We start from the raw sequence: 12,263 nt of genomic DNA, 5'->3' as shown, positions 1-12,263 counted from the left end.
ATGCATTAAAAATGAATGGGATACTTCATTAGGATCTCTTGTTTGTTTACCGCTAACATATGGAAAGGAAAATTGTGGCAGGACAGTTTAGGATGAAGAAGGTTTTGTAGCATTGAGAAGCCACAGGGTCAGACTGTTCTAGCAGGTGGTCAATGCTGGAAAGTGTTAGACGTTTCCTCGCATATTTTTTCCCCGTTTGAATAATCAGGTCTGTGACTCCTGCGCTCACAAAAAAAAAGGAGGAATTGATGCTTGGATTAGGTGAGCAGTTCCACTTTACACACGGAAAGGTTGAACGTTTGTTCGAGTGGAAGTCACGGTGTGAGAACGGAAAGCCTTGGTGACTTTTACTGTGCATTATAAAAGACATGACACGCTACAGTGTCAGCTAATAGTGCTTTTTGATTTTACTCTGGCTGTCAAGAAGCTGTAACAGTTGTAGACCCTCAAACCTTTAAGGTGCCTGCTATGTTCTTTATCGGAAATTGTACCTTTTCTTTCCTTAAATCACACTTTTTTCTTTGATTTCTCATAATTACTAGCTGAAACACTTAAAAAAACAACAACAACATAGTGGTGCAGGTTTATTAAAAACTAAGTGGTCCACTGTAACTCAACGAGCCATAAAACAAACGAGCAGTGAGGCTCAAACACGCGGCTCCTTAAAATCCCCAGCTGTAGGAGCAATTTGCAGTGGTCATGAAGAAGAAGCGTTCAAGGACATAGGAGAAAAAAAACCCTATTTCAGTGTTAAAGCAGCTGGGTACCTTTTTAATAAGAACCTGAAGACCTCAAATGATTTGCAGGGTTCTGGGGAGCCCTGAAGTGCGCTGGCACCGAGTCCTTTGAGCAGCAGTAATTGGGCAAAAGACGAGTGTCACCTCACAAAAAAAAAAAGTGCGGGTATTTCTTTAACAAGCACACAACCTCTTGTAGCAGTGAAATCGGAGCTACTCGCAAATGTAAAATGCGATCACCAGGCCTGGTGACTGTTGTTGGCCCCACCGCGGTATGGTAAATAGCTGGGAGTCTTTTGTTCTCTGCTGTAAGGTAGAAAGATTACTGAAAGAGGCCGTCTTTCTCCCATTCCTCATCGTCAGTGAACGCATCGCGGCAAAGATGAAATGTGAAGACGGTCCTATCCAAAAAAATAATTCTCAGCTAGAGGCTGATTTCTGTTCTTAGTAATTCTGGATAAGTGGTTCCAGTGGAATATGATGATCTGTGTCTGTTTGATCGCTGATTGAAAACACACTAACCAGGGATTTTTCCTCTCTCTTTTCAGGACCTCCTGTAAGTATGCCTGCTTCACATCGTTTGTGATGACCCCGTGAAGGTAAAGGCAGAGCAAAAGACATGCACAGAGGTGCAGACAGCATGCCGCTGTGTAAGGTATAAGATTACAGGGGAAAAGGCACATGCAGGGGCACGCGACAAGTGCAGGTTGGGATGGTATGTGTGCTGCAAAGAGCAATTTGTGTACAAGAAAAAGAAATGCAAGCAAGAAGAAGAAGGAAATGTTTGATATTTTAGGAAAGAAAGAACCAGGTGAGGTTTATACTTCAGGCTCTCAGGAAATAATCCTGCACATAATCCTCCTTAAAACAATTACACTGGGTTTAAACGCTGATATTTAGCATTGATTAAAGAAACGAGATGTAACGTGTTAATTAGGGAGTTTTGAATGATGGAGGCTTCACTATGTTCGCTCCCAGTCTTTCCCCTAACATAAGCTAAACATCTATGCAGATTTAGCTGATGGACATAACTGTGCTATATCATTTCATAATGTATCTTTGATAAGTTGCCTAAGTGCTATTTCTGAAATGCACTTTAAGGACAAAGTTACTTTTTTAAAAGTGGTTTTTTTTTTTTGCTGTTTATGTACCGGTAAAAGATAACAAATCACAACACACTTGCTGACAGAAATTTCAGCAGCTGTCTCGCTGACTTATTAAAATAAACTCTTTATCACTGGCTTACCCCTATGAGGCACCCTCACCCGTCATCTGCGCAGCCTGCTTTATAAAATTCTCGCTACCAGCATCTGTCCCTGCCAGCGCCCTGAACCCGAAGAGATTATCTCACCTCATTACACCGCCGGGTGATCGCAGATTCGCTCGTCTTTCAGATGGAAAACCTCAGAGTTTCCCTAAAGATGAAGAGAGAAGCATACATACATACATAATCGCCAGAGCTTGTGACAGTTTGCAGCAAAAGCAGGTCAAGCGGGTACTCTGTGTGTGTCGGTGCGTGTGTGTGTGTACATGCGCGTGAGCTCTGTTAAAATTTTTTATATTCCAGAAGGCTGGTGTGATTGAATAGGTATAATAGTGTGTGCCGACTGAGCTGTAAAAGCTGTAAGTTAATCCTCCGAGCCTTCTCAGACGCTCGCTCCTGGGGTTCTGGGACATAAGTAAATGCAGGTGGTCTTACTTCTCAGCCCCTCGCGCCAGGCCTTAGATCTGACAAATAAAATCATACTGTGATGTGTCTCAACAGTTGATCGGAGTCCCAGAAGCGTCGCTGAAATGTTCGTGCAGTAGGAGACGGTGGATTTGCCAATAAACGTATGGGATGCTGCTATTACTTTATCTTTATTTAGGCCTTCATTAGGATGGTTCTTTGAGTGAGACAGTGAATCTGCTGTGCATGAGTACCTGACAGTGTTCCAGCTGTGGCCAACAGGTCACCTTCTGATGAAGTCATTTATAGGTAGCACAACGTGCTCTAAATGTTTGGTAGGGGTCCAGCTTTTATGGCTCCGAGGGGGAAAAAAAGCTGTGATCTGGCAATGACTCACCCACTGCTCACCAAATCTGTTTCTGAAATAAAAAAAGCCCATTCTGGTGTCAGTGATCTCATATGGGTCTTTTTTAACATCTGGTATGGCCAACCGGAGGATGGCAGGGGACACGTCGGCATGAATATTCAGCAGTTCCCGCTATAACTCTGGGAACACTGCGTAAATTGTACACAGCCCTCGGAGCCAAACAAACCGACCGCTGCAGAAGTCATTACAGATCTATGTGCCTTAATCGTTACTAAGCTACCGATGAACGCACGGGGACCGGCGGTTTGCAGAGACAGAAAGAGAATAGGTCTCCTCAATCAAAAGTCATCAGGGAAGATCTTCTTTGGCGGCTCCTGATTGCCTTCAGATATGGAAAAGCGATTTTCGTTGTTTTGATTTCCTCGTCTTTTTCCAGAGCCTGCGCGCATTTGTCAGCTTTCACGTCGCAGACTCAATTGTCCAGCGACGTGCTGCTGGAGATCTCCTGTTATTCTCCAGACAGATTGGAAAAATGTTCAAATGAGACACCTTACAGATGATTTTCAACTGAGAGTACTTACACGAGGAGCGATTTGCCCGTCCTTGCCACCGAAACCCGAAAAAATTTTCTTTTTCGGTTACCGCACACTAATATATTCTCTGGGGTGGTGGTGGAGGGGGGTGGGGGTTCTTCGAATTGACAGCTGAGGCGAAGTTATCATGTCTTTCCTACTTGTTTTTTTTATCTTTTCTCATCTTTCTGTGCCTCTGAAAAAGCCGCTTCATGTCAAAACATCAACCCCGAACGCTCGCCACTCCGTGTGCACACCATTTAGTGCCAATCAAGCATAAAACACCATCCCTGAGGCTGCAGTCAAGTTGAAATCTGGTCAGAAAGACGAGGGGAAATATTTGAAAGCGATACAAAAACTGGGAACATCAAACCAACTTCAGCTCATTTAAGCGTGTCTGTGTACCACAACGAAATCTGCGGCCAAGCAGGGCTACAGTGCAGCCATGAGGTAAATAAATCTGGTCGTGTCTGTATTTGACAAGAGGTTTCCGCCTCCCCGCTTCATCTGCGCGCAGATTCCAGCGCTGCAGGTTGGAGCTGATCTGTCACAATCTATGAATTATGCAGTCACGGAGCAGGGATTAGAGGCGATGTTGGGGTGAAGCAGAGGAGTCCGGGCGCCCTCAACTCTTCATCCTTCATCTGATATGCGCTGCGGCTCCACACCTGTTAATAAAACATCTTCCAGCTGGAGTTTGATGACTTCTGCCATGCAGAGGAGGAGACGTTTGTGGAGGAAGCCTTGCATTCTCACAAGTCGTGCTCATTTACACTTTTTGCTGCGTTGTGGGGTTCTGTATGCTTAAAACTAAGCGTCCACTAACAGCCGTAGCATCACAGGAGAGGCCGGAGCGCAGACAACACACAGGCTTTGGCAGGGAAGAGAGTCCCGCCGAGAGCTGAAAGTGGATCTATCGGACATGACAGCGTTTACTTGGACTCATAAGGGCAGCGGTGCTTGAACAAGCCTACTGGCACTGGATGTGACAACATTGAGAGTTTGACCTTTTCGACGTTAGTCCTCTGCTCACGCTGTGCCCATCAGCGGCGCTTGTTTGTCAGTAAATGACGACGTGCAGCTCTCGGGCCAACCGAGTCGCGTACTTTGGCTCGCTGAGCAAGCCGAACACTCACAGGGATGACTGGATGTAGCGCTGAAGGAGCGCCGAATGAATGTTAAGCTCGCAGTTTTAGAGAGAGAGAGAGAAAAAAGCTTGACAACTTTGTGATTGAAAGGAATTTTCCTCCTGCTCACAACATCAAATGATGAGAAATATAAAAGCAGTCAGTGTGCGGTTCTGATCGAATCAGCAGAAGAAGCGAAAGAAACACTTTTCCAAGTGGAGCCTTGTCCGTTCCTCAACATTTCATGTCCGCAACAAGAATTTTGTGGGTCAGAAATTTGCTTACGTATTGCACATGGAAAAATTTGGCCTGCACATTTGGCTTTTCATGCTGACAATTTGTGTTAAAGCTGTTTAAATGCCTCTCTCCTCGGGAATGATGAGATCCTGCGGGAGGGAGGATCTCCTCCCTGTATAATTTGATACCACTTAAACAACGCACACACACATACGTAAATATATAACCAGTCGCACTATCGGCTTCCTCAGTTCACAGAGTCCCTGCTCCCACAAGAACATCCAAACACATAACAACAAGCATACACACACACACACACACACATAACACATTAAAGTCATCTTATGCCGGCTAATTGTGATACACTGTGGATATAGGAACCAGATGCCATTCCCAAGTCAGTTTTCCAGTGTGGTTTTCCTATCCCTGCCTAACCTCTGCGTCCAGATTCCCCCGACGAGCACCAGCCACTTGTGGTCGTTCGTCCCTGCCCATTTTGCTCTGATTACTCACATCTCTGTCCTCCATTAGCTTCCCGCCTTGAAGAAAAGTTCCCCTGGGGCCCATGCTCGTATGATTGAAGGTTCCCATGCAGAACTAGCAGATGGAGGTGTACATGTTTGCACTGGATGTCCTTCTGTGTATTGGAGCTTTATGCACAATCGAACCAGAGCGTGCTGCAGATTCTAACACCAGCGATTCAGTATAATTGCAATGTCAAAAGGGAACTTTTGCAGTGCGGAGAGCAAATGCTGAGAGCAGCAATGCTGTATTCGTTTCTTTCCAAGCTGCAAAAGAACTCATAGATTTGGAGTAAACTGACTGGTACTTATAAAGCGCTTTTCTACTTCGCTCAAGTGCCTCATACGACATTCACACAAGCACTTTTTTCTACATTAAGTGCGTTCTGTCTGACATTCACACTCCAATGAGCGCATCAAGAACAACTTGGGATTCAGTGTCTTGCACAAGGATACTTTGAATGACCTGCTCAACCTTTAAAGCTGTAGCCATCCCAGAAGTAAAAGATAAATTAGGAATCTGAAGTATAGCAATTTTATCCCAGCAACTAAACAAAAACGTTGAATTATTGCTTGAAGTCAGTCAGATTAAATTTGATTCTGACTTTTCGGTTTCAGTCCAGGTTCAGCCCTTTCGAACGCTTCACTGTGGCCCTCCTCCCACTCACCCCTCCTCACCTGCCCCCTCTTCACCCATCAACACTTGGTGCCCGGAGGATAGCTTCTTAACTTCCTGTGTACACATGTTTATTGATATTGTGCGGCTGTGTGAAAGGAGCGCGCCTGTAAAGAAGAAGTTGTAAAAGCGGTAGTTGTTTGCCTGTGCTCTCGGAGATGCCAGTGCTCCAGGGTGAGATGATTGGATCCATGTGGCCGGTAGTTCAGGCTACAGCAACTGCTGCCAGCCCAGTTGGCCCCGCTTCCACAAAAAGAGGATATTAGCTCAGTTTGATGGATTGATTTTTCTGAACCTCGATAAGTTTAACAGGTCACCGCGATGAAAACGAATACAACCGAGTCCAGACAGAGGTTGCACGCACATCTCTGACTTTTTGCACCTCGTCGGATTATGCGGATTGTCTCGCAAGATTGTACAAGCAGCTCGCGGCCAAAACCCACGAGAATCGTTTTGCTCGTGTCAACAACAGCTAAAGCTGTGGACGCGAGCCAGCCCCTCGCCTCGTGCTGCTTTCATCCATCATGTTTTGACTAAATTATATTAGAAGAGGAATGTGAAGAATGGATATTCGGTGTCCTGACTTCTATGCAAGACAGCTCAAAATTAGCCTGACAGAAAAGATGTACTTTTCAGTTTGTGTGCTGCTGCGGCTTGAGCATGGACATTCATAACGAATGACAGGTTAAACTGCTTACTTACTGATTGTAGGGAAATGAAAAAAGAAATATGTGAGGAATAACAACAAAATTGCATGATTTGTGTATTTAAATCTGTCACTGCATTCCAGATCAGGCCAAGATTTATAAACACCAAAATTAGAGATATAAAAGGGGACTATTATAGAAACAATGCACATAAAAGCTTCCGTGGTGGTTGAAACCGTATCATCATCATCACATAATTTCTTTGACATGAAAATGGAACTAAAGAAATCAAATTGACTTATGAATAAATTAGGGGGTCAGCTAATGAGTGTGTAAGTGACACAGGGTCGAAATGTATCAGAACACAGAGCACTAACTGGCGCTCTTCCATTAAGGTCAGTGCCCTATTTACTGGTTTTAAGGAACCAGCAGACGGGTCTTCCTTCACCTTCTCCACCAAGTTTCATGAAAACTGGCTCGACAGGCCTAAGCCGCAGTCGAACAGATGAAAAGCTTTCTGGAGGGACATTGCGCAATCTGTTCACTTCTTAGTAATCACCATTGCAGGAGGCGCATATGAAATATACCTCAGTGCCAGAACTGTTTTATTGAACATCATTTACTCTTTCCATCTAATATGAAGTGAAGTCAGTTACATTGTCAGATTTAAATGACAGTGTTCTCCATGTTGCTTGTGGGTTTGGCCTCAGTTCACTTTGCCTTTTTATATTTCCCCGCAGACCTTTCCATATTTCTCTCCCACACTTTTTTTTAAAGGTGGCAGGGCTTTCCTCGTGCAGGCCTTTGCAGGAGAGAGTGGTCTTGGTTTGGCTTCGAATGAGAAGCTAGACATGTGTCTGGACAGGAAAAAAAAAAAGAAGCTTAATCCTGATCCAGTGGTCCACCATAAACTTGACAATATCATACATACAGGATGTTCTGTTACAAATCATCTCAAGATGGAAATTTGACATAAGTTTGCCCAGCACTGAGCAGCAGATGATGTGAGGCTTACCGTCTGTATGATATGTGTCATTTTCAATAAGTGGATAAGAGCTTCTGCTTTGGGGTGGCTGCATTCATCAGCTCACATATAGAGGACATGTTTAGTGTTTTGGACGGCCCGCGTGGGGAGTAATCTTGATCGCGGAAGAGATTTTTATGGGAAATAACTCAGAGAGTATGCCAGAGTCACACAAAATATGGGAAAAAACAGAAAAAAGTGAATACGGCATAAACAGATGCGCAAGAAAAGTAATGCTTTTAGGTGACAAAGAGAAAAGTCTTTCATTGAAGTAAATACATACATAAAAATTGACTCTGTTTTCTGAATTAAAGATCTTAAAATCCCCAAAGAGCTGTTTCTTCTTCTTAAAGCTTGATTTTATGAGCAATAATGAAACCTCCTCTAAAACTCTTTGTGAGATACTGTGTTTGAGTAATGTACAATTCAGTGTTTTCTGCTGGATATTGCATTATTTCTCCAGGGTTATTTGGCTTCAGGATATAAAATGATGCATTCAGGCTGGTTTATAGTGACGTTTCCAAAGCATCTGTATCTCTCTCACTGTTGTAAAGCTTAACCAAAGAAAAACTGCATTAAACTGAGCAGGAGGTTATTACTGCTCATGAAATGAAGCTCTTTTAAGATTTTCATCCAAAAATCCATTTTCTTCCTCTTATCCAGTTCAGTGTCGCAGGGCAGCTGGAGCCTATCCCGACGGCCAAAGGTCAGGCTTTACACCAGTGTTTGGGTTGTTACTCAAGGAAAGCAATTGTATTATATTAATACTACACAATACTAATTAATAATACAGCACATTACTTTATTATTCACAGGAGAAAGTGATTTGTTACTGTACTGGTTACATTACTCTCTTGACACTCCGAAAAATGACCCACACACCTTTACAAATCCCTATCATAATGAGGACACACGTACTATCTTTCTTTTGGTATTTACGTATGAACACGAAGCTGGAAGTCATCCCAAAGAGCTTTCAGAGCGATCTCCACGGTGATTCTACTTCAAAAACTTGAACAGGTAGAAAAGGAGGCTACAAGTCTGACAAATCATCGCTACTTTTGTTACCTGTTGAAGTTAAGGCTCTGGCTGCTGGTCTGGGGTTAGCATCCACTCAGCTAATGTTGCTCTGGGTTTTTGGCTAGCTTAGCATTAGCATGCTATCTGTGCATATGCTTGCAGCGAACCCAGTGCAGTTACTTTTGTCCTGGATGCAGTCTACACATTACCATTGTGCTATTATCCTTTTGTGCAACAAAAATGGAGTTAATGTCCATATTTCCTTTGTAGACCACCCCAACATTTTCCTCCTACTGCACGCGAACTCAAATTAGCTGACTGTAGCAGAAAAAAAACATGTTTGTTAGACGTTATTTTCTTTTAATCCACATGGCATGTCGCTAATTGAAGAACCGTTGTAACACAAGGAACATCATAATTGTAACTGTAATGTAATTACTGAATTTAATACAACAAAGCATTACATCACTGTGTCACTGAAAAATATAATGTGATTACAGTAAACTGTTTCCTTGTAACGTGTTACACGTAAATCGGCCAGAGACAACCATTCACACCTGTGGCCGATTTGCTATCACCAATTAACCTAACACACTTAACCTTGGACTGTGGAAGGAAGATGGAGAGAATCCACACACAGATCGTAATTAGCAAACATCAAACACTGGTAGGGCTTTACTGAAAAAAAGCTTTTAATTCAGCATGCATCTTACATTTTTGATCTATACAAAATCAAAGTGAAGAAAACGCAAACAACGTGAAGTGTATTTCAGTGAACTGCTCCTCTGCCAAACCTAATTAGTTTGTTATTTTAAGCTATGCATGCAGTCATTTAAGAATTAAGTGCAATCTAGTAGGTGTGGAAAGCACTGTAGAGGGTTAATCGTGTTCAGCAGAGGAACTTGCTAATGAACAGCCATGACCCAAGGAGCACCTGCTTATGAAACAGAGCCAGAGCAGAAGCAGTAAAATAGATGTGAAAAGCAGACACAGGTGCTGATTAGAAAGCTTCCTCAGGGCAGACTGAAACCACAAAGCTGCAGAGACGGTTTGACAAAGACACACACTGCAGTTCCACTGTAGTACAGTTTGGAAAAAGTCTTTGCAAGAGAGCTGTTTTAATAGTCTCTATAAAAGACCCTTGCTGCACTTGCTTAAACCTTCTGGAAAAGCTCCAGCATGTGTTGTCTCTCTAAGTGATGTGCAAATGATGAAGCGTATAATGAGCAGGTGCACACTGTGCAGCCAAATCATTTCCACATGCTTCATGTCCAGATGGAAGAGTGGAATTACTGTTTGGTGAGATATAGGTGTGCCAAAAGTACCGTTCCACTTCAGCAAAAAAAAGAGAAAAAGTTTTAAAATTTGACTGATATGTTTAGGAGTGGTGATTATCAAAAAAGACACTTACAGGCATTTAAACTCAGTTATAATATCTCATCAGATGCTTGATCTGCCCTTACTTACAAGGTGTCTTTTGGTGTTTGGATGCTAGCTCCCAAGAGATAGCTAGCCTGTTTTAGAAGCCTACATAATTAGGTTGGAAAAGTTGCAGGTTTATCAGCAATGAGACCGGGGTTTGCATCCCATTGGGCTTCTTATGTTGTTGACTTGTTTTTACTTGGTTTATTTTTGAATTGCTATTTTTACTCTCACTTAATCAAACCACGTGCCACAGATAGCTGCCTCGCCCTAAGCCTCGTTCTGCAGGGGGGTTGGTTCCTGTTAAAAGGACGTTTTTCCTTCCCACTCTCACCAAGTGCTTGTTTATAGGGGGTCTTCTGATTATTGCGGTCTTTTCCTTATTTGGCGCTACACCAATGAAATTGAACTCAAATTAATTTAAAATACCTTTGATAAGATGTGGGGAATGATCTGGTTTTGGGTTAAAAAATGCACCTTCATAATGTTATTGTCATGAACCGAAGTTCCGAGCGCAGGCAGGACCCAGTAGCAGAACACACACACTAGGGTAGGAGCGAATAAAGAAAGTAATTTTTATTGCAACTAAAGGTGTCCCGTGAGGGTAGCCTGAAAAACAACGTATGGAACCAGAAGAAACCGAGGGACCGCACAGGGAACGCCGAGAGCGGGGCTGTGAGAGGCTGTAAAACAAAAAGAGAGACAGATTACTGGGGTGCGGGAAAAAGGCAGCATACGAGGGAAGGTGGAGTGTGCGTCTCACGGTGATAGCCGGGCCGAGTGAACCAGAGGGGGGTGGAGCTCCAAAAGGGGTCGAGACGGCGAAGCTGATGGTGAACCAAATCTCAGGCGGACAGGTGGACAGGCAGGTGGCTCGAAAACAAAAACACGCCGAGTTGTGATCTGGGTACACAGGGAAAAAACAGTGTTAGGTCCGATGGAGAGTTTGTCATAAGAGTTCTTTTCCCGCAGGCGTACGTTACCGCTGAGAGGCGACTACAGACTGGCGTGGAGCAGCAGGTAGGGAAGGATTAAATAGTCCACCTGATGATCGCCTGGGATGGGATGCAGGTGTGGGGTTAGCAGCCACGCTCGTGGGCGTGGACATCCCAGCAGCACCCCGGACGCCGGGCTGCGGACCATGACAGTTATAACTTCAGTAATGATGTAACAATAAAGAATATCTATTTAAACCCCAGGATGACACCAACTGGCCCAACCAACACCTCCAGCTACATTATCCTTATTTATTCCCAGTTATCAGAGCTCAACATGGGCTTGATGAAGTTTCATTATGTTGCTCCACATTCTGGATTTATTGTGTTGCTACATCATATAATGCTGCAATTTCCCTTCATTTACACATAATGTGGCGCACAGCAAATCAGCCTGGTAATTATCTGCGCCAACTGCATGTGTTAGTGCCAAGCATCATACGTTAAACAGGCTTTTGTGAAACGATGCAGTGCTTATATTTATATTTCTTTTTCTTCCAGCCATTTGTGTTTGTAGTAATGTCAATAGCCTCCCATTATCCAAAGGCAATTTCCTCAAACAAAAAAAAGAAAAGAAAAAAGAAAAAACAAAGTTTCACCAATTTCCTTTAGCGGCCTTCCTTTTTGAGGAAAACATTGGAAACTTATTTAGCCCCTCTGGAATGCCTCAGCATCATTATAAATGTAAAAGTCACATTTGATTCCAATATTCTGCCTCTTTATTCCTCCCCAGGGAACTGCAGTCGGAAACATTGTTTTCCTAATATTCCCATTTTGTATTTACAAGTGTGTTGTGCCTCTTTGCACGGCTGGTCAAGGAACAGCAGGAGCACGTCCTCAGATGTTTGTGTCTGGATTACGGCCTGCGCTGAGGCTTGAGGAAGCCTCGTATTTAAATAAATGGGATGATGCACCGCACAAGCTTGATGTGCAGGTTCACAACCCCCAAAACCAAGGCAAATTAGCCCCTGTGCAGATCCAGTTGGGACTGCACGAACTACTATACATAACTAAAAAGTTACAGACAGTTAAATAAGCATCAAAAATAATATCCAAAGGCAGCGAGCAGGGAGAAACCTGGCTACGGCTCTCTTACCTCTCAGCAGTGTGGCAGAAATTGGCTGAGGAAAACTGCTGAATTACCTCTGGAGCATTTCAGTTTTAGACTCTGCTAATGTGTGCCAGCGCAGTGGAAGCCCAAGCCTGCTATTCTGGGTCACTGGTCCATAGACTGAAAGGAACAGCATCC

General features: G+C 43.5%; 1 protein-coding gene across 1 annotated transcript in view; it reads left to right on the top strand.

The window, feature by feature from the left end:
• The window catches only part of col25a1 (collagen type XXV alpha 1 chain), a 153,487-nt gene that overhangs the window by 89,769 nt on the left and 51,455 nt on the right, over positions 1-12,263 (top strand). The window contains exon 4 of the mRNA XM_086283832.1: positions 1,286-1,293. Within this exon, the coding sequence (XP_086139958.1) occupies positions 1,286-1,293 (8 nt within the window). The remainder of the gene's footprint in view (positions 1-1,285; positions 1,294-12,263) is intronic.

The sequence above is a fragment of the Aulonocara sp. 'chitande type north' Nkhata Bay genome, linkage group LG3, assembly GCF_057382095.1.
Source record: "Aulonocara sp. 'chitande type north' Nkhata Bay isolate Kocher_YH1m ecotype deep benthic linkage group LG3, A_spYH_male_GT1.1, whole genome shotgun sequence".
NCBI lineage: Eukaryota > Metazoa > Chordata > Actinopteri > Cichliformes > Cichlidae > Aulonocara > Aulonocara sp. 'chitande type north' Nkhata Bay.
This window is presented reverse-complemented; position numbering and strand designations above follow the sequence as displayed.